Below are 21,482 nucleotides of genomic sequence, written 5' to 3' on the forward strand. Positions count from 1 at the left end.
TAGGCCAACATCTATTGCCCATCCCTAATTGCTCTTGCGAAGGTGGTATTGAGCTGCTTTCTTGAACTATTGCAGTCCATGTGGTGTACGCATTCCTTACTCACTTTCTAGCAGCTTGATACAACTGAGTAGCTTGCTAGGCCATTTCAGAGGCCACTTAAGAGTCAACCATGTTGCTGTGGATCTGGAGTCACACATAGACCAGGCCGGGTAAGGACGGCAGATTTCCTTCCCTAAAGAACTTTAGTGAACCAGATGATGAAATCTAGATTTTTGATTGGGGGGGATTCGAACCCGGATCCCCAGTGCATTACCCTGGGTCTCTGGATCATTAGTTCAGTGACAATACCACTACGTCACCTGCAGATATATAATCGTGATTACAATGGTGAACACCACCCCGACAACTCTCCAAAACATAAGTTTTGTAGAAATCAGAATATTTATTGAATTACTGAATTGGAATCAAATCAGTGATGGTATGATACTGGCATCGCTTGGTTCTATACATTTTTTTGTCCCTAGCTTAGGTAAAATCCTAGTCAATTAGTGGCATAAGAACACAAGTAATAAGGGCAAGATTAGACCATATGACCTTTTGAGTACTGCTCACCATTTAATATGATCATAGATGCTTTTTGGCCTCAACTGCACTTTCCCCATATTCCTTAATTCCCTGAGTGACCAAGAATCTGACTACCTCAGCCTTAAATATATTCAGCGATGGAGCATTCGCAAACCTCTGGGGTAGAGAATTCCAAATTCCAATTTCAAATATTCATAGCTCTTTGAGTGAAGGAATTTCTCCTTATCTCGGTCCTAAATGATTAACTCCTTATCCTGAGACTGTTCCCCTTTCAGCCAGGGGAAAAAACCTCCTGTGACCTGTTAAGCCCCTTCAGAATCTCCTATGTATCAATGAGGTCACCTCGTTATTCTAAACTGTAGAGAATCTAGGCCCAGTTTACTCAGCCTCTCATCATAGGATACTCAGGGACCAATCTAGTGAACATTCACTATACCACCTCCAGTGGAAGCATATCCTTTCTTAAATATGGAGACCAAAACTGCGCATGGCACTTCAGTTATGGTCTTGCCAAAGTCCTATACAATTGTAGCAAGACTTCCTTTATTCTTGTACTCCAATCTCTTTGCAGTAAAGGCCAACATGCCATTTGCCTTCCTTGTTTGCTATACCTGTGTGTTAACTTTGTGTTCCTTGTATTAGTATACCCAAGTCCTTCTGAACATGAACAATTATAAGTTTCATGCCTTTTAAAAAATTCTGCGTTTCTATTCTTACTACCAAAGTAAATAACCTCACTTCCCAACGTTTTGCTCTATCTGCCAACTTGTTGCCAACTGTATATATTTCTTTGCATCCTCTCTGCCCTGCTCACACTTTACATTCCTAATTACCTTCCTGTTGTCAGAAATACATTATTCTCTCTCTTTCTGTCATTAATGCAGTGTTATGATCTCAGCTGAGATTACCCCTTGACCAGCCTGATCCCAGGGTGGAACCCAGCTTGATAGGTCCTAACTTTTATTTGTTTGTGTTTAAATATATGGAGAGTAGCTACTGAATAGAGTCAAAGGAGTCAGCTGATGAACTTTTAACAAATGAAGAAACATTACCAAACAAGAAAAGACGTACTATGCTATCATACCCTTTCACCCACACCTATACCTTTAGAGATCTATACAGATTTGTAAGGATAGCACAAGTTACAAAAACTGTCTTATACTTTTAATGTTCACAGTAAGTACACAGTCCTTGTAAACCAATAGGCACCCTGTGGTCAGACACCCCAAGCTCTGAAACCAAGTGACTGATGTCACCTCAACCAGATGCTATGGATCTCTCCGCAACTCTTTACCACCCTGATGCCTGTCTCACCGTGAGCCAACCGGTCTCATTGCACTGTCTTTCCCGCGAGGGTTTCCACACTCCACTCTCCAAAACCTCGCCTTGGGATCTTCTCCCAAAGTGACGCTTTCCTTCAGACACCTTCCACAAGGATTCACCTCCAGGGTTTTGAACACTCTTTCCGATGTTCCTCTTTCCTGGGTCACCACATGTATTCAAGCTGTCTTCCATGCACTCTCACCAGCTCAGCCATCAACAGTACATCACCCTTTCACAAGCCCATAGCAAAGAGTTACAGACCTTCATCCTTCTCTTTGGACCTTCTTGCCTCTTGGAAGCTGTTCTCACTTCACATCTGCTTTCTGCAGCTTTTGTCTTTTTAAATCTGAAGCTTGGGGCTTTTCTCTTTGCCCCTCACTCTTAACTTCAATATTAGGACTTTTTTCAGGTTCCTCCTGTCCTTTCTTTGACTAGAAGGCTTTCTGTGGACTTTCCCCTCTTCGACTCCCCTGGATTTTTGTCAGCTTTCTTTAGCTTGGGATTTGCTTTCAGTCCCTTCTAGGCTGCTTCTGCTTCACAGCTGTCTTCAAACCAACTGAACTCAAAATTGCTGGTTCTTCAGTTTATCTGTGTCTCTCTAGGAGAGACTTGCCTCTCTGACCCCCTGTTGCTAGGCAAGAGCCCAATTCTTCATCTCTTGTTTGTTTACCTTAGCTGCAACAGTCATAAAAGCCTCATTACAAATCCATCAATTTCTGTCTTGAACATGTTCAATGATTGAGTTTCCACAGCCCCCCGGGGTAGAGAATTCCAAAGATTCACCACCTTCTAAGTGAAGAAATTCCTCCTCATCTCAGCCTTAAATGGCCTACCCCTTGTCCTGATGTCATCCCCGGCTTTAGACTCTCTAGCCAGAGAAAACGTCTTATCTATATCCAACCTGTCGTGCCCCATAAGAATTTTGTAAGTTTCAATGAGGTCATCCCTCATTGTTTGAAACTCTAGGGAATACAGACCCAGTCTCCTCCATCTCTCCTCATAAGATAAATCTGCCATCCCAGGAATAATCTGGTGAACCTCCATTGCACTCCCTTTATGGCAACACCTACATGTGGACTGCAGCGGTTCAAAAAGGCAGGTCACCGCCACCTTCTCAAGGACAATTACGGATGGGCAGTAAATGCTGGCCTAGCCAGCGACACCCACATCCTGTAAATGAATTTTAAAAAACTTAAATGTCCCATTTACCCATACTTCCAATCCATTAACCAGCCCTCTTGGTCATTCCTTGTTTTTACAATGCATAAGTGCGATGCCAAATCCTTGTTTTAGCTCATCTGAAGTTTATGCAGCTACGTAAAAAAAATCAGAAACTAGCTGAAATGTTGGGACCAGATCAGTGAAAATGTTTATTATTCTTGTGCTTTATGCTTATTATTACTGTTTCATTGGAAGGTGGTGAAAGCCATGTAGTTCTAAAAATTATCTTTAAACCATAGAAGCACAGCTAGAATTTCCTGTGACTTCCCAGTGCTTCCCTCCCTATATCACTGTTGCAATACTCGAGTAAAATTGATGGAAAAATATTGTAACTGCCTGTACAACTTTGTTCCTTTTACCCTTGAGTAAATGACCCTATTTTGGAGCAGGTTCTGTCTCTGTTTGTTGATGCTCAGCACCATTTCATCTGAAGCATGGGTTGGAATTTTAATGTTTCTAAGGCCAGCTATGATTTATCAGAACGCAGCCTTTGGTCCTGCACGGAAGAAAATATTGCTTCAGTGGGATTTTTGGCAGAGCTGGATTAAATTAATGCTGAAAGCGTACTGTGTTGATTCTCTTTCTCTTCTCCCTGTTTCACACTGAATTAAGTGTTTTTAAACTGGAATATAAATTGCTTGGTAATTTTTCTCTCTGCAGGCTATTATGTTGATTAATCAATCAAATGAGGTTCACTAGATTGATTCCAGAGATGCGGGGCTCCTCTTATGAGGAGAGATTGAGCAGTTTAGGCCTATTGTTTAGAGTTTAGAAGGATGAGAGACGATCTAATTAAGGTATATCAGATGCTAAAGGGGATAGACAAAATAGACGTGGAGTGGATGCTTCCCTCTGTGGGGTATTCTAGAACGAGAGGCCATAGTTTTAGTTTAAGGGGTGGTAGATTTAAATCAGATGAGGAGGAATTACTTTTCTCAAAGGGTCGTGAATCTGTGGAATTCGGTACCTCAGTACAGTGGATGCCGAGGCGCTGAGTAAATTTGAGATAGAAAGATTTTTAATTAGTAATGGGTTGAAAGGTTATGGGGAGAGGGCGGGAAATTGGAGTTGAGGCCGAAATGAGATTAGCCATGATCAGGCTCGAGGGGCAGAATTGCCTACTCCTGCTCCTAGTTATGTTATGCAACCATTGTCGATTGCTCTAAAAACCCATCTAGTTCACTAATGTCTTTTATAGAAGAAATCTGCTGTCCTTACCTGATATTAAATGGACTCTTAAATGCCCTATGAAAAGGCCTTGCAAGCCACTCGGTTGTATCAAACTGCTACAAAGTCTCTAAAAAGGAATGAAATAGGATGGGCCACCCAGCTAGACTTTTAATTCCAGAATTTTATTGGATTCAAACTCCACCGTCTGCCGTGGTGGGATTTGAACCCAGGTCCCCAGAGCATTACTTTGGCTTTCTGGATTGCTAGTCCAGAGATAATACCACTGCACCATCGCCTCCCCCTAGAATGTTTGCGTTCAGAGGGACTTGGGTGTCCTTTTACATGAATCACAAATTTAACATGTATATACAGCAAGCAATTAAGGAGGCAAATGATATGTTAGCTTTTGTTGCAAAGGGCTTTGAGTATATGAGTAATATTATAATTGTGCAGGGCAATGGTGAGGCCACACTTGTGTACAGTTTTGGTCTCCTTATCTAAGGAAGAACATGGTTGCCCTGGGGGAGTGCAACACAGATTCATTTGATTGGTTCTTAGGAGGTGGTGGCTACTGAGATGAGGTGGTTGTCCTGTGAGGAGAGATTGAAGAGACTGGGCTTATTTCCTGGAGTCTAGAGGAATGAGAGGTGATCTAATGGAAACTTAAAATTCTTAAGGGATTTGACAGAATAGATGCTGAGATGCTGCGGAAACTAGATCACGGGGCCACAGTCTCAAAATATGGGGGCAGGATAGAGATGGAGAAATTTCTTCATTTAATTGGTCGTGAATCTTTTGAATTCTCTGAATTGATAAATTGTAGAATCTGATCACTTTGTAATTTGACATTCTCAAAACAAACTGAACATTTTAAAATTTTAATTTTTATATTATGAATGTATTCAATGGGTTAAGTTGAATTTTTAACTTTCTGTTCCATTGCACAAAAGGCAGAAGAGTGTTCTGAATGTAGAGCCTTCAGTTTCAAGATAATTTTCTACGCTGATGAATTTAATTTATCTGATGGCATTCAGCTGTGGGCACTTGGAATGTGTGGCTGAAGCAGATCTGTTTCCAGTATCTCAAAAGTTATTTGTAGCTTGCTGTTAATGTGCTGAGAATGTAAAAACAGTTTATATAAAAAAAGAATTTATGTGGATCTAATTGACTTGTTCCTGGGGACCAAGTAATTAGCATTCCAGTGGAGAAGTGGTTACTATGGCAGTAGGTATCAGAGCAATATAGTTGATGTAAGTAAGTCCATTTAAAGTTGCCTAAGGCAGGGGCAACATGTTTTGAACTTGTCTTGGTTGCATTGAATTTCGATCATCCCCACCTGAGCGTAGTGTACTGGATTTTAATTTTACATATGAACATTCTGTGTGCATTATACACAAGCTGAATTTAACAAAAATCGTATTTATGTCTTAAAGTATCATTGAGAGGGGAATGCAGAAATTTAAATGTTAGTTTAGTCTTCGATATCTAAAACTTCTATGCAATACAAATGAACTTCACAGTACAGTACCAACAACTGTTAACGACAGGAATCCATAGTCTCTGTGAATGCAAGGTCAGGCATAATAACTGATGATGTAACATGTAGCTGCAAACAATTTTGAAAGCTACCAGCATAACTCTATGCTTAAGGAATTCAGTATGAAAGTCAGGCTTCTATGCATGGGAGAGAGTCCTGCTTTGGATAAAGGTCTGGAGGAGGAACCCTGAATGAAGCAAGGATAAACTAAAACAATTCAGATTGAAAGATTTTGTATTTTTAGCAAGGAGCAGATAGAAATGGGAATAGTGCCTTGAGTAGATTTTTTTTTAACTTTTTTGTGCCAGAATAAGAACTGGAGCAGTACAGATGATTAAAAAGGATCTAGAATAGGATGGGTGCAGCAGTCAGTGAACGACGCAAGATTCTTTCACTTAGAGGAGCTCAAAGTTATTTAATGTGGCTTGAGAAAATGGAAGATGCACTTTTTTTTAAAAAAAGCTTGCAGTTATTGATGCTGTCACATTCTCAGCAGTCTCACATTCAATTGGTTAATTTTGAAGTGCAGCCACTCTTAAATAAAGCAACCAATTGCACATATTATGGCCCCACAAACAACAATGAGACAGACTGGCTTTTTTTTGTGTTGATTGTGAAAGGAATGTTGACCAAAACACTGAAAGGTCTCCTCACTCTTGGAATAGTGCCATTGGATATTTTGATATCCATCTGAACAGAGAGATGAAGCCTTGTTGAAGGGCAATGACACCAATGGTACATTGCTCCCTTGGTACCAAACTGAGAATCAACTTAGCTTATGTTTTGAAAATTCGAAGGTGAGAGTGCTAAAAGCTAAGCCTAGGTGACAAGCTTAAGGTGAATTCAGCCTATGGTGCTTGATAGCAGGAGGGTAGTTGGACATGATGTAGTCCTCCATGAATGAAGATGGAACCAGTTGATCTGAAAAATAATAGCCTAGGAAGTCTAGAAGATTGGGTCAACCAAGGAAACAGACCAAATCAAACATATCAAAGGCACAGTAGGTGGTTGAAATAATCAGGTAATTTAGATAACATTACATAGGTGCACAACTCATTTCAATTGTTTCAGGGCAATTTCCAGGTTTTTAAAAATTTATTGTATTCAAACAGTAATTCAGTGAATTGCAGTCAACTATTTACTTGGTATTTTAATATCTTAAGCTCACTAGTAAGGTTCATTTTTAGTAACTAAAGTTTGAGATTTCAGTTGAGAGTACTGTCCATGGGCAGTGAGCCAAATCTAAGCACATTTAAGTTGTTAATGTATAGTGCAGATTATACATTTACAAGGGGTTAAGTCTTGAGTTAAATTGGGCTTGATAAGCAAATGCACTAGGGAAGACTTGGTTAAACTGTTATGAGCACTGAAATAGAGGTAGTACTCAGGCAGATTATGTATGGTAGGTTATATTCCTGGCATTTTTTTCATTTCACACAGCAAAATACACCAGCCTACAAAATTTTGTGATGTATAAATCAGGTGCAAATTGTATTTTTGTGTGAAATCCATTCCATTTAAAAGTAAAATTAGGAAGCACCTTTTTCACAAAGGGTACTAGAAATATCTTCCTCCTCCTCCCCACCCCTTTCACAACAGCAGGATCGATTGGAATTTTAATGAATGATTTGGATAGATGTTTGTAAGACAAGGATATGCACTGATCAACCATGATGCAGTAGAAAGGCAGAATAAGTTTAGAAGGCCTACTTGTTCCTGTGTTTTGAGAATTCTGTAATAGTCTTCAAGTTACTGATTTAAATAGAATTAAATAGTTGAATTAGTCACTTGGTAGTACTGAAATTGCAAATTGCTGAAAAGAGAGACATGCTAAAGCTTTTCATCTTAAACTTATCAGGACAAACGCAATAATGCCAATTTTCAAACAATCGCAGCAATTTATATTGCATGAGAAAAAGGCGCTGATTGGTTGGCAAGTTGACTCTCGCTGAGCTGTTGCGATAGAGAAAGTAATGATGAGCTGTAGGTTCCCCAAGGTCCTGGGTAATTCAGAAAAGGCGTAAGTGTTATGGTCAGGACAGGGGTTAATTTAATCAGCCCTGATTTCGCCGCTCATTACTGGTCAGTAAACAGAAAGGTGTTTTTGATTTTTGATTTCCCCCTTTATAAGTGGTGGCGTATTTTCCCCAACCCTTTCGTTTCGGAGTGATCCAATCGTCTATTAATAACCCCACAGCAAACTCGAGATAAGGTAAAATAGGAGGGGTAGTTTATTTTACACACAAAACACTGGAAGGGGTTTCGCAACATCTGCCCCTTTTTGCATTCATACAATAAAAGAGGGATAAAGGAAAGAAAGGGGTTCAGGACAAAGATTACGATGAAAATAAGAATTATGGTTTTACATGAGACCAAAGTCCCAAATCAATATCGAAGGAAAGTTCTTTGAGGTAGCTTTGTCTGGCAGAATTCCTGGTCTTTGTCCTTGGATCTCAGTTGCAGGTTCAGTCAATTGAAAGTGCAGCAAAAAATTCTTGTATCCTAGGTATTAGTTCACTCTGTAGGTAAAATACAGGGTTCTTTCTGGAAATCAGACTTGGAGAGCGATGGAGGACAAAGGCAGGCTGCTAGCCTGGAGTCCGGTTCTCTTCGGAGGTTAAAGCACAACTCGAAGATAAAATTCAAAAGCTGTATAATTAAAGGAATTTAGACAGCTCAAGTCTCGGTTATGTGACAGGGTGGCTTCAGGTTGAGCTATTCAGTTAACAAAGCCCCTGGTTGAAACCACATTGTGTTTTGGAGCAGGTAACAGTGGGGCCATTGGCAAAGCTTTGAAGATTAGGAGTCATAAATAGCTTTACCTTTGTCCATAGCTGGCTGGTGCAGTCATAATGTCTACTGTCCTTTGTGTCGGCTTCGCTGGAATGGCTTATAAAATGCCAGGCGTGTTACATTCCAGGGGACTTGTTGTGTTAGCCTTTGTTCACTTTCCAACTGCTCAGAAACTTCCAGAAACCAGCATGTGATCAGCAGGCATTTTATCAGCCCAGCAGTTGTTCATTTTGAAAAATAGAAAAAAAAATTTATGAAGTGTGTATGTGTGTGTGTGTATGTATGTATTTATATATATATTTGTCTCCTGGAAGGGACATAAGGCTTGAACATATTCCTTTTGTTTGCAGAGAATGGGTTTTTGTGTATGAATGTATGTCACTTCTGGCAAGTGTAAATAAGCCACGTTACGAGCTCGACTGATTATCTTAAATTGGTCATTCATAAACCTATTAGCGTGCTCAGGATTGTTCAGTAAGCTCTGCTCTATCACAGAGTCACATCTAATAGTAGATGTTTTGTTTTGAGTTTTGCGAGTGTGGGCTGATGGAGTATGGTCTGTACTTTGCCTAATAAGCTCAATCCTGAATGATGGGACTCCTGTGCTGTCTCCATTTGATGATTCTAAAGCTAGATAAATATTTGATCTCTCGGAATTTGAGGGATATAGGGAGCAGGTGGAAAAATGGAGTAGAGACCTAAGATCAACCATGATTGTATTGAATGGCAGTGTGGTCACAAGGCTCAAGCAAAGTTGTGACTTGCGTGAGTCACTTCCACCATTTATCTTTTGCATTTTGTCATCAGCCCTAATTTGGGCGAAATAGCAGGAGGCGTGCATTTGTACTTGCACCTCTAGCAAATTTGGGATCCAAGAAAGTTAATACACTCTATAGGGCATGGCATTTCCTCCCTTTTACAATAGGTGCTGCTAGCAGAAATACTACATGCATGTTGCCAATAAAACATGCACGTAAAAATGATGAAATAGAATGGGAGAACACTGGAAATCTTTTTTTTCTGGTGGAGGGTAACTTAATACATGCTTAAGTGCTAGATAGTTCTTGATTTTAAAAGCTTTCCTCCTTGGTCATTTTGATTGAGTTCACTGTTAGTTGGCATTCATCTATTCTGTCTTTAATTCCTTTCCAGGTTATCCTGCAGGTTACCCGACAACTGCTCCTGCCTATACTGCTAACATGTATGCTAGTGGCAGTCCTGGATACCCTCCAGGTAAGCTTTTTAAATTTTTAATCCACACTTGATGTATTTTAAATTAATCAAAACTGATCCTTTTGCATTGTCATCCAGGTAATAGATTACACAATTTCTTACTGCTTCTAGAGCATGCAACTATTTTCTGTTGGACAGAAATTGACATTTTGATCTCTTTCCTCCTCCTCCTCCTCTCTCTCTCTCTCTCTCTCTCTCTCTCTCTCTCTCTCTCTCTCTCTCTCTCTCTCTCTCTCTCTCTCTCTCCCCCCCCCCCCCCCCCCCCCCCCCCCCCCCCCCCCCCCCCCCACCACCCACCCACTGCCACACACACACACTTTAATTGCAACCAGTAAGTTGAATTTATTGAATAGGAAACTGACCGAAATTCGGGGGTGGTAGGGGATGAAGGAATCCCATAGTAAAATTGAGGGAAGAGGAACAAGCATTTGTTTCCCTGCAGAAATAAAATCCTCATGGAATTACAGCAAACATGGACTATATCAATCTTTCAGATTCATTGGAGTTTTTTGGTCCATTTAGAGAATACAGCAACAAAAACAGAAGATGCTGGAAATACTCAGCTCTGACGCACCTGTGGAGAGAGAAACAGATGCTGCTTTCTTACCTTTATGTCACTAGCTAATAACACATTTGCTTTCTTACTTTTATGCCACTATCAGTACCTTCTTTAGTCTTCACTGCTACCATTAACACTCCCTTTGTCTTGTGTCCGTGATACCTGTCAGTCACTCCTTAGATCCCACCTATCGCTGACCTTCTATCCTGCTCCCCCCCCCCACTCCCAACAGCATAAACTCCATCACATTTCTACTTTTTAGTTCTGAATAAGTCATATTGGACTTGAAATATTAACTGTTTCTCTCCACAGATGCTGTCAGGGCTGCTGAGTTTTTCCAGCATTTTCTGCTGTTATTTCAGATTCCCACCATCCACAGTATGTTGCTTTTATCTTAAGAGTACAGCAATTGTTTATTTAAAAAGGCAAACTAATATTTCCATTCTCCAAACAATAAGATGATACCTGTAGTTGTTCAACTATAACATCATCTACTTTTTATAGTTTAGATGTGAGAAATACTTGGTAATGAAAGAACCCTTCTTCTATTACTACATATAATTGAATGTCAAAGGAATTGCTCACTGCTTATTTTGTAACCCTTAACCTCAGTCTCCCTTATTAGTTTTTGGGAGTTAAATCTCATTTCATCCAATACCAATTGATGCTGTATTTCTAGCAGAAAATGTTTATGTTAATGGAAACCTAAGCTTCAGTGTCTCACATGTTCTTCTCATGGTTTAATTTCCCCATCTGTTTGAAAACCAGGGAAATTTCTGGGATTTGGGCGGAGTTCTCAGGGATTTCACAAAATCATAATGTGATATTGGTCAGACAGATTATTACTGTAAACACATTGCCTTTGTTATTAATAAAGTGAGTGTCAGTCATGGTTCTGTTGGCAGCGCTCTTGCCTCTGAGTCACAAAGTTCTGGCTTTAAGTCCAGCTGGTGGGCTTCAGCACAAAAGTCGAGGCTGACACTCCAGCACAGTACTGAAGGAGCAATGGACTGAGCTCTGGATGAGAGGTTAAACTGAGGCCCCATATAACTGCATGGAAGGATGTAAAAGATCTCATAACACTATTTTGAAGAAGAGCAGGGGAGTTATCCCCAGTGTCTTGGCCAATATTTATTCCTGAATCAGCATCACAAAAAACACAGTAACTGGTCACTGTCACATTGCTGTTTGTGGGAATTCGCTGTGTGTAGGTTCATTGCAGTGTTCCTTCCCTACATTACAGCAATGAATACACTTCAAAAGCACTTAATTGGTTCTGAAGTGCTTTGAGCTGCCCAGTGGTTGTGAAAAGCGATGTATAAATACAAGCTTTTTCTTGCAAGCTATTTGCAGTGCTAGCTCTTCCTTCATTTTGAGCTTCAAATATTGTCTGTGTGTGTTTTAGGAAAAAGTGCCTTCATGTGCCAATATTTGTAAGAGGCTCCCCATGGGAACATTTCAAAAATATATTTAATTTTGTTCATTTTAAAAAAGATCAAATGTAAATACCAGGTGAGCTTTTATTAAGGAAGAATGATGAAAGCAAAATTTTAAAAATATTTCACTAGAATGGTTCATTTGTTACTGGTGGGGATATTTTTCAAACATTTTTTCAAAAAGCTTCCATCATGGCAAACAGAGAATACTAACCATAGTCCATGAAATTTCAACCTTGTTAACTCTGGATTTCCATAAGGCATATAGTTTTGAGGGTACCTGGGAATCTGAGTTGGAATCTCCTGCATTAAATATAGATGTGTCTATAAGCTATCTGCCACCAAGGTTATGCCCAGATTTTTGAAGGATCTCCTGGATTTGGTGGGGGGGGGGGGGGCAAAGCTCATATTTATTAAGCATTTTGTTTAAAATTGATAGCAATATTCTGAACTAAAGATGCAGACAAATTAGGAGTAGGATTAGAACATTCAGCCCCTCGAGTCTGCTCTGCCATTTGATAAGATCATGGCTGACCTGATTCTGGCCTCAACTCTGCTTCCCTGTCTACCCCCTTTAATCTTTGACTTCCTTGTTTATCAAGAATCTATCTCACAGCTTTAAACATATTCAATGACCCTGCCTTCACTGCTCACTGGGGAAGAGCATTCTACAGACTAACGACCCTCAGAGAAAAGATTTCTCCTCATCTGTGCCTTAAATAGGAAGCCACTTATTTTAAAATATGTCCCCTAGTTCTAGTTTCTTCCACAAGGGAAAACATCCTCTCAGCACCCATGATAATCGAGACGACTGGTTTGTCCCCCACCCCTTACTGTATTGATTTCCATATGGAACTAAAAAGGCTTGAGTGTCAAGAGACAGAAAAAAAATTGCATTTTGTGTTTCTCAAATGCCTCATCGTGCTTCATGTACAGCCACCTTTTGAAGTGCAGTGACTATTTCATGCAAGCGCAATCATCATTTTTTGTGCATTTTGGTTCCACATATGTTGAGATGAATAACAGGTTGATCTTTATTGATACTGGTTGAGGAAGGAATATTGGCTAGGAAGCCAAGAGAGCACACTTTTGAATAGTTCCATCCACTGGCCACTGTTTAATGACTTGTCTGCAGAAAGGTAGTTGTGACAAGTACCACACCCCAATCTGTTGTTATAACTAAGGTAAGAGGACTCTGTTATGAGCCATTTATTAATAGAGAATAACTGTTGCTTTAAATGGCATTCAGCATAAACTTCACTTTCAATCTCATGGTTTTATGATCAGTAAAGATATTGAAGGAAATTATCTGGAAGGTACAGATCTGGAAACCTGGACTAAAATTAGCAGTACAGCTACAGCACACTCTGTTCATGAAATCCATAGCACCTAAACAGCTTGGCTATTATCTCCGTAGTTGGAGAAAGCTGTTTTTAAAATAGAGAATCATCAGTTAGTAATTAATCTGTCCCAAATAGGTAAGTTAAATGCAAATTTAAATGATTTATAAATTCTGTTGGAACTTAAGTTCCATTTGTTCACCATTAGAACCTATGGCTCTAACCTGTTGTTACTAGTAGCTGACAGCAACCTCCAGGGAAAAAAAAAGTCACAAAACAAAGGAAAAAGAACAAGAGAAATCTTGTGGGATGATTTCAGAGAATTTGAAACACTATTAAATGTCATTTGCTGTCAGGCTTGTGTGCATGCTTTGCTGTTCATTTTGTCAAACTACTTGATGCTTTGGCTTTAAGAAATGCATCATTGTTCTTCGTTCTCATTTCTTGGTCTCTACCACAGTCCTGAATATTTAGGAAGCAAAACTTTTTTCCTCACCTGACCTCAAATGCAACACAATGCTGCAATATCAACCCAGGTTGCATTATTGGATTTAAAACGTTAATGCAAATCTGCCTCCTAACTTCATACTCTTAAATAGAGCCATTGATTATTGACATTGTCAAACCCAGCAACTCTGTTAAGTGTTGATTTCCCCAGCATAAAATGAAAATTCTTGATAGTACATAGATGCACAAAAGTATTTTCTATTTTATAGATATCTACCAGTAATTTGAACGCTGTTTTTGAAGGTCCTGGCCTCCTGCACCCCCAAGCTACTGTTTTCCTTTTCTATAGAAAGATCCGTGTGTAATTTTATGATGGTATTATAGGGTTACATCAGTGTTAGATGCCTTCCTGCAGAATAGATTTGTGGTAATTGGGCTTCATGTACAGGCATAGCATTAAAGATGCATTGTGAGCTTCACAGCATGCTGTATGCATTTTCTTGTGGCTACTAAAGGTAGATCTTGTTGCAGCCTTGGTTGCACGATTTCTGGTGTTCTGAGAAGCCGCACTAAATCCAAGCATATTCAGTGTCCTTGTGGACTTGATTCAGTTTCTTTAAATTGTTAATATTCTCATATGTGCTTTTATAAACTGGACAATAGAGCCACAGTGTTGATTGTGAAACTAAACTCAATTGCTGGGGGAAAGTATATGTAAGTAACTATCAGTGTCTGACTTTTTCATTTGGTAATGTACAAAGGTGTATTTATCTTGAGTTTCAGTAAAAGAAACAAACATAAAGAAGTGATGCTAATAAACTTAAATAATCAAAAGCCACATGACACAAAATCACTTCCAGGTCCATGAACGGGTTAGAGAGACAAAGGATTACATAATCAAAATTGTACTGGCATCCAAATAGTTTGTTTTTAAATATGATGCTTGAAGAAACCATTACTTTTGTTCTAATGGTGCAGTAAGTTTTGTCCTTTCACCTCTGTTATGTGTTTGAATACAACCCAGATTAATAGGATAGAACCACCTCCAGCTGTGTGGCTATAAGAATTTGGGTAGTCATAACCAAGGAATGCTTCACTAATGCACTGCCTCTAATCAGTTGATAGTTGACTCTTGGTGTTTGATACGGACATTGAGTGCCCAGCATTAATACTTTTTCTTGACTAGGTACATTCTTCAAAAGAAATCTTGTAGAAAAGTATTTTAATAATTTAAGCTTAATTGCCCATTGATATTTACTCTACCAGAGAGTGGCAGAGCTCCCATTCTCCTTTGTGTGCATCCATATAATGAATTAGTAACCTCAGCTTTGACCTACAGTAGTATGGAGAAAGGGAAGGTATGAACCATGCTGTTATCACATTTATGTGCTTTTGGTAGGATTGGCACAAATCTGAAATGGATTGCCTAACCATGTTTAGTTAAAAAGGAAAAACTTGTATTTATTCAAATTTTTAACCTTGGGACCAAAGCACTTTACAGCTATTGGAGTAATTTCAAAGTGAAATCATTGTTGTAATGTAAGAAACGTTAGTTGGAGAATAAAACATTCTATTGAAAAACCAGTTGCCTGTATGTCTTTAAAGTGTCGCACCCAGAGCACGTCTTGCAAAGGCTTCTCTTCCTGCTGCTGCACCATTACCTCTGGTATCCCTATGGGGTCTATTGTCAGCCCCCTCCTATTTCCTGTGTATGGGAACCTCATCCAAGAGCACAGTTAGTTTTCACATGTACACTCATGACACCTAGCTCTAGCCCATCACCACCTCTGAAATCTTCCACTGTTGCTAAATTATCAATTACTTGTGACATCCACTATTAAATAAGCAGAAATTCCTTCCAGTTAAATATTAGCAAAATCAAAACCATTGCTTTCAATCCCCACTCCAGACTCTGTTCCTTAAGTACTGAATCCATCTGTCTTCCTGGCAACAGTCTGAGATTAAACCAATCTGTTTGAAACCTTGGTGGCATTCTTGACTGCGATGAGCTTCCCACTGCACATTTGCATCACTATGAAGACCATCTATTTCTGGCTCCTTGTCGTTGCCCAAATTTGGTCCTGTCTCAGTTCATCTGCTGCTGAAACCCTGATTCATGCCTTTGTTACCTCTCGACTGGCTGAGGCCTCACACTCTGCACTCCATAAACTTAGTGATCCAAAGCTCTAATACCTATGTCTTAACTTGCACCAAGTCCCATTTGCCTATCACCCCGATGCTCACTGGCCTACATTGGTTCCTGATCATGCAGGACGACTCTTTCAACAGCAGCAACTTATAAGTTACCAAATATGACAGCTAGTGCTGTAAACACTTTAACACAACAAAATGTGCCAAGACGCTCCACAGGCACATTATAAAATAAGGTATAACACCAAGCCGCATAAGGAGACATTAGGTGAGATGACCAAAAGCTTGGTCAAAGAGGCAAACTTTAAGTGTATTAAAGGAGAGAGGTGAGTTGGAGAAGTTTAGGGAGGGAATTGGCCAAGGCAACCGAAAGCATGGCCATCAATTGTGGAGCCGTAATGGTTGGGAATATACAAGAGGCCAGAATTAGAGAAGTGTAGATATCTTGGGGGGGGTTGTGGGGTTGAATGAAATTTGAGATGGGGAGAGGTGGCAATGCCATGGACACTGCTTTAACCTACCTCTGACCAAACTGCATCCCCATATAAATAAAAAAAATGTATTCATCAACTGATCATGGAAAAAAATTCACAGGAAACTTAGATGCTAAAAAAATTCAGGAGAAGGAAGAAGTATAGACCCAAATCTTCCAAGGAGCAGCAATCATTATCTGATTGCTATTCAGCTCTTATTTTTTTTCTGCCATGACGGATCTCCAATTTTCTGGCCAGGATTTCTTATCCTGGATTCTCCAGAAACGTGGAGCACAGTCCCTCAAAGAGCTTCATCGTAGCGCTGGAACATTGGGGAAGATAAGCCATGCCCCCTTTTTTTTTTGCAGCACTAGCTGCCACGTTTTGGCAAATTAGTTGAAATGTCCCAAAACTGCCTTGAAAAGCTATGGAGAGAAGGTAAGTGTGTAAGGGGGTAGGGTGGATAAGGTTAATAGGTGAGGGGATAAGGTGGAAGCTAGGTCGTGGTGTAGTTGGGTTGGGAGGGGTTGTCACTTTGGAGGCTAGTAGGGTCAGGAGTGAGTCATGATGGGGTCAGGGAGGGTAATCGGCATCTGGCTAGATATTCAGGTCGCCAGACAATCCAGCTGACCCAGTGCTTCTGAATCCACGCGCAGAACTTGGTACAAAGCCATACTGCATCTCTGGGGGTACGTGCAGTCTCCCAACTATCTGGAAACCAGAAGATCTGGGAAATAAAACCAGGAATGTGCAGGTGCCAACTAGCCAACCTAGCTGACCCAGTGCTTCTAAATCTATGTGCAGAACATATTCGTTTTTCTTGGTACAAAGCCATTTTCTACTCAGCATTTTAAATATTACCTGAGTGAGTGCTTGAGGAAATTAAGACTGCTAACTGGTGATAACTGAAGCCTTTTTAGTCTTTACTAACATTTTGTGCAAATTTAAAAAAAGATTGAATGCAAATTTCTTGTAGCTATTGAACTTTATTTGCTCGCTTGATTGACTAATAAAACTGAGAAGTTGTTTCGCTGAAAGCAGAGATAATTTGCATGCATTCAGATGTATGCTATGTTCTCATACTATTTAGGAGAAATATGGAAACTGCCTTGCAAGTGCTCTCTTTTCTCCATAGTTGTGTGTTTATACTGCACCTTTTCAATGGGACTGTTTTCTTGAGAGCTTTTGGAAAATAGTAATAAGAATGACTTCATGACACAAGGCTGTAAAGAAGAAGATAACAGCACTGATGAACTCTTACCAGAATTGATTGCGGGGGCAGGTAATCTAAGTCTTCAAAATGCTGAGGTGTCATGAATCATTGCACTGTTTAAAAATGTTGAGACCAATTTTGTTTTGTAACACCATTTTCTGTTTCTCTGCAAGCTTTATTCATGATGAGGCAGAGCTGGCCACAGACATCAACTTCTGGTGCCTCCGAGGGTACTTATGATCTCCCAGTCGATGCTGGCACTGAGAGCAGAACTTTCCAAGCTTCTTCTGCATCATTCAGTAAATAAAACTCATTTTTCCCTTTTTATACTTTAGAACTTGATAGAACTGATTTATTTTGTATTGTGTAATGTGCAGAAGAGTCTTGGGGGACAATGGGTCAATTACTTCAACGGAAAACTTGAGAAGTGTCTTCTGAAACCACTTAAAAAAAAATCTTAAATTTGGTTGGGAAAAGCAAGATGTCTGCCTATTTTAAAGCAGAAAGCAGTTAATTGTGTATAGTAAGTATGATGTTAGGGTGCACAAGTAATAAATTGGATGCTGAAATAATAGAATTGTCAAATTGATAGTAATTTGACCACTTTTTTCTGTATTTCAAAATAAATTAAACTTGATCATTAGAGAATAGAGGCTAGAGCAAAATCCATTTTAGTTTGTGCAATACTTAAGGAGGTGTGAGAGCAGGCAACATTAAAAAAGGTACTAGTAAAAACCATAGGATAAGTAAGCCTGCCTCCCTACAAGCTCTCTAAAATTATTGTGAAAATCTTGCCTAACCTTAGTTGGGCCATGTCTCTTCTGCACATGTTAGAGATGGTAATTTATCTAGTAGAAAACTTATGTATAAATACAATCTTGAGAACAGAAATGACTAAGAATCTCAAACTACTTTCTGTGCTGCTATGTGCCTAACTGTAAATACAGTCCTTGCTTTCTGAAGTAAACCTGGGGTAGAGCAAACTCAAAATCCATTGCATAAGTTATATACTTTGCCAAACTTAGATTTTTGTATTTTGCATTAAAGCTTTGCATTTAGTTTACTGGAAATATATTAAGCAAAATAAAATCTCTTTAATATTACAGTATTAATTGTAGAGAAGTCTTATTTATATGGGGTTTTGAATTGAGTCGTCTCCAGAAAAGTACTGCAGCTCTGGCAGAACATATAGCACCAAAGTCCACAATTGATTTTTTAAAAAAATCTCATGCTGTTCTATAGACTTGTAGACTGTTACCTGATTTGATGAAGAGCGTAACTTACTATGATTTACTCTGTTAACTTTCATAATCGTAACTTCCAGTCTTATCTGACCAAAAAAGCACCTTGTTCTATTTAAACTGGTAGAGTATTTGTTTACTGTTGTGCTCCAATGTGCTGGAGTCCACAGCCAAATTTGCCCTTCGAGCCTAATTTTCTATTTGCCCACGATCTCAGGATTTGTTCTTTTCACCAATGTATGAGAGAGAAGCGCCAGTAAGAAGAGGGAATTGTTGTGCAGTACCAACACAGTTGTGAATTTAAAATAAAATCACAAATCAGTTCACATCTTGAGTCCTTAATAAAGGGAAGAAGCTGCTGTCCAGTTCAATATTTGTAACTTTATGCAATTATTACTAAAATGTGATTAACCCCAAAGTAAAGTGCAAGAAATTGAACCTGATTTTATATTTTGGCAACATTAGTGACTGGAAATGGGACTGCATATCTTCCAAAGTAAGGATTATAGTAGTATTTTCATTATAATGTCTTTCCTCTACTTGGATATTAAATTCTTGCTTGTTAGGAAATATTTGTATTCTTAATCTGCTTCTTCCCTGTATGTCTCCCCTTTCCCTTTCCCATCCCTGTCCACCCTACCTCAAAGACTGCTCCAAATTTCTCTCAAACTGTGTACTGATCCACTGAACTTAGTGGGTGAACAGTCCACAGGAACTCCTCAATGTCAGGACACATCGGAGCTGCCATTGGAGGAGTGTTCTCCCTATTATTTGTGGAGAGCCTTTACTTTTATTTTGGAAATATTCATAGCTTCCAGATTGAAGGGTCTCTATTTTTCTAATTTCTTTCGGAATACCTAGCTGGAGAAAGCAATTTATATTGTGTTGACCTAAATTCCATTTTCCCTAATATAATGAAAATTGGGCAGGGCCAAATATTTTAAAATGATTGTAGATTATATTTGTGGACAGGTTGTACTGTACGCATGACTTTTTCCAAAAGGCTGGCCACGTCCAATTTCTCTACATGAAGCAGGTAAGTCCTTTTTAAGAGGCAAGGTGATTTGCATTACCTAGTTAGTTGGGGTGTGAATGTGTGTGTGCATGCGAGAGAGACTGGGTATTTTAAATGTAATTTAGCAGATAGACTAGTTGCTGAATTATATTCGGCCAGTGGAGTATAATCACATTGACCCCGGCATATAAGTTATGTACTGGGTGCAATGCTCCTAAGTGTCACCCCAAGACAAAAAAGATTGTATTCAAGCAGATTTATTGTGGTATGAACTGAAACATTAAAATTTTGTAGAACATAATTTAAAGTGTATAAATGGACATTGCAGGAACTTCTAAGTTTCAGTGCACTTAGGAAAAATTAAGATAAAGCTTGGACCTGGTAATTTTTAACTAGTAGAAATGAGGAAAGTTCCTGGTGTATCGATCTAGGGCTCTTAATTGCTGAGATGCAATAATAGGAGATAGTTTAAAACTGCAATAACCTGGTTTCTGAGAATGGGATGAAAAAGAACCTATCTCGTAAGAGTGAGTACAGTTTTCCCAGTCACCTGTAATGTCGTGGTAATTTCTAATGCAGGATTTCACAGCCAGAGAAAATCATGCTCAGATAACTTGGGTCAGTTTGCCAGTCTTCAGATAATTGTTGGGTTGAATTGTAACTAACAACCTTCCTAGTTCTGGATGCCAATCTTAGTTTTTCGAAGGACTTTGTTTGGCCTCACAGCACTGTGAAACTTTGGTCTAGGTGCCAAATCACTTTCTGCAGCCAATGGGAGCAACACTCCTTTCAACATAACAGTAATTAGCCAGAATTAGAGCTACTATACAAATCATTTTTGCGGGTTTTTATGGTTGAAAGATCCAACCGCGTATCTACATTTGGCAGTTTTTCCTTGGAAGGGTGTTATTTTGTTCCCCCCACCTTTGCTTGGAGTTGGGGCAAGGACCTTGGATTCAAATTGCTACATCCTTAGTGATATTTCATTTAGAGATGTGCTTGTAACCAAGGGTCTCTGTTTGCCCCTGTTGTTGTTCTCCACTATTATTTTTCTCTCTTCAGGTTTCCTCAGGCCGCAATCCCGAGCAGTGGTAGTCAGTTGGTCTGCTTTTCAGGCATCTACTAATACAGCTTTGTAATCAACCACTGATCAATGCAATTTTCCCTTTTTTCCTGGGGGGGGTTGGGGGGAGGAGAAATGTGAACTTTAATCATTGCCACCTATGACAGATGCATTACTCACCTTGAGCCTGCATCCTGTTGCTTTTGAAATGTAGATGTTCTGTATACTTTTTGTGTAAACTTTTTTGAACATTTTTATTTTGCAACACAGTAAGTAGTTTGAGATGTTTGTCATTAAAGAATATTGCAGACCTTTATCATGAAGATATAATATAGATTTAAAACTATGGCTATATAATTAAATGTAGAATTATCTTGTGTAAAGTACACATACAAGTTTATCCAACATGTAGGATTCATAGTAAAACACATGTATTAAACTGTAATGTAAAATATCCAGTGTTAAAATTATTCCAGCCATAAAATGCATAGAATAAAACTAGAATAAGTGTGGGATTAAGTAGTAATCCAAATTTACATTTTTTTAAAAATCTACATTTTGAACTGAATTTGCCATAGCTAGTTCTCATCTTATGACAAACTTTACTAAATTCTAGATTGTACTTTAAACAAGCAATTCTTGTGACAGCAATACCTATGAGCCATACCTCATTTGTGTCTT

At 39.1% G+C, this 21,482-nt stretch overlaps 1 protein-coding gene across 3 annotated transcripts in view; it reads left to right on the forward strand.

The window, feature by feature from the left end:
- Nucleotides 1–21,482, forward strand: part of fam168a (family with sequence similarity 168 member A) — a 93,966-nt gene that overhangs the window by 49,841 nt on the left and 22,643 nt on the right. For all 3 annotated transcript variants that reach the window (XM_041198610.1, XM_041198612.1, XM_041198611.1), the window contains exons 3-4: nt 9,783–9,863; nt 17,656–17,781. In XM_041198610.1, coding sequence (XP_041054544.1) covers nt 9,783–9,863; nt 17,656–17,781 — 207 coding nt within the window. The remainder of the gene's footprint in view (nt 1–9,782; nt 9,864–17,655; nt 17,782–21,482) is intronic.

Source organism: Carcharodon carcharias, chromosome 11 (genome assembly GCF_017639515.1).
Source record: "Carcharodon carcharias isolate sCarCar2 chromosome 11, sCarCar2.pri, whole genome shotgun sequence".
Lineage (NCBI taxonomy): Eukaryota > Metazoa > Chordata > Chondrichthyes > Lamniformes > Lamnidae > Carcharodon > Carcharodon carcharias.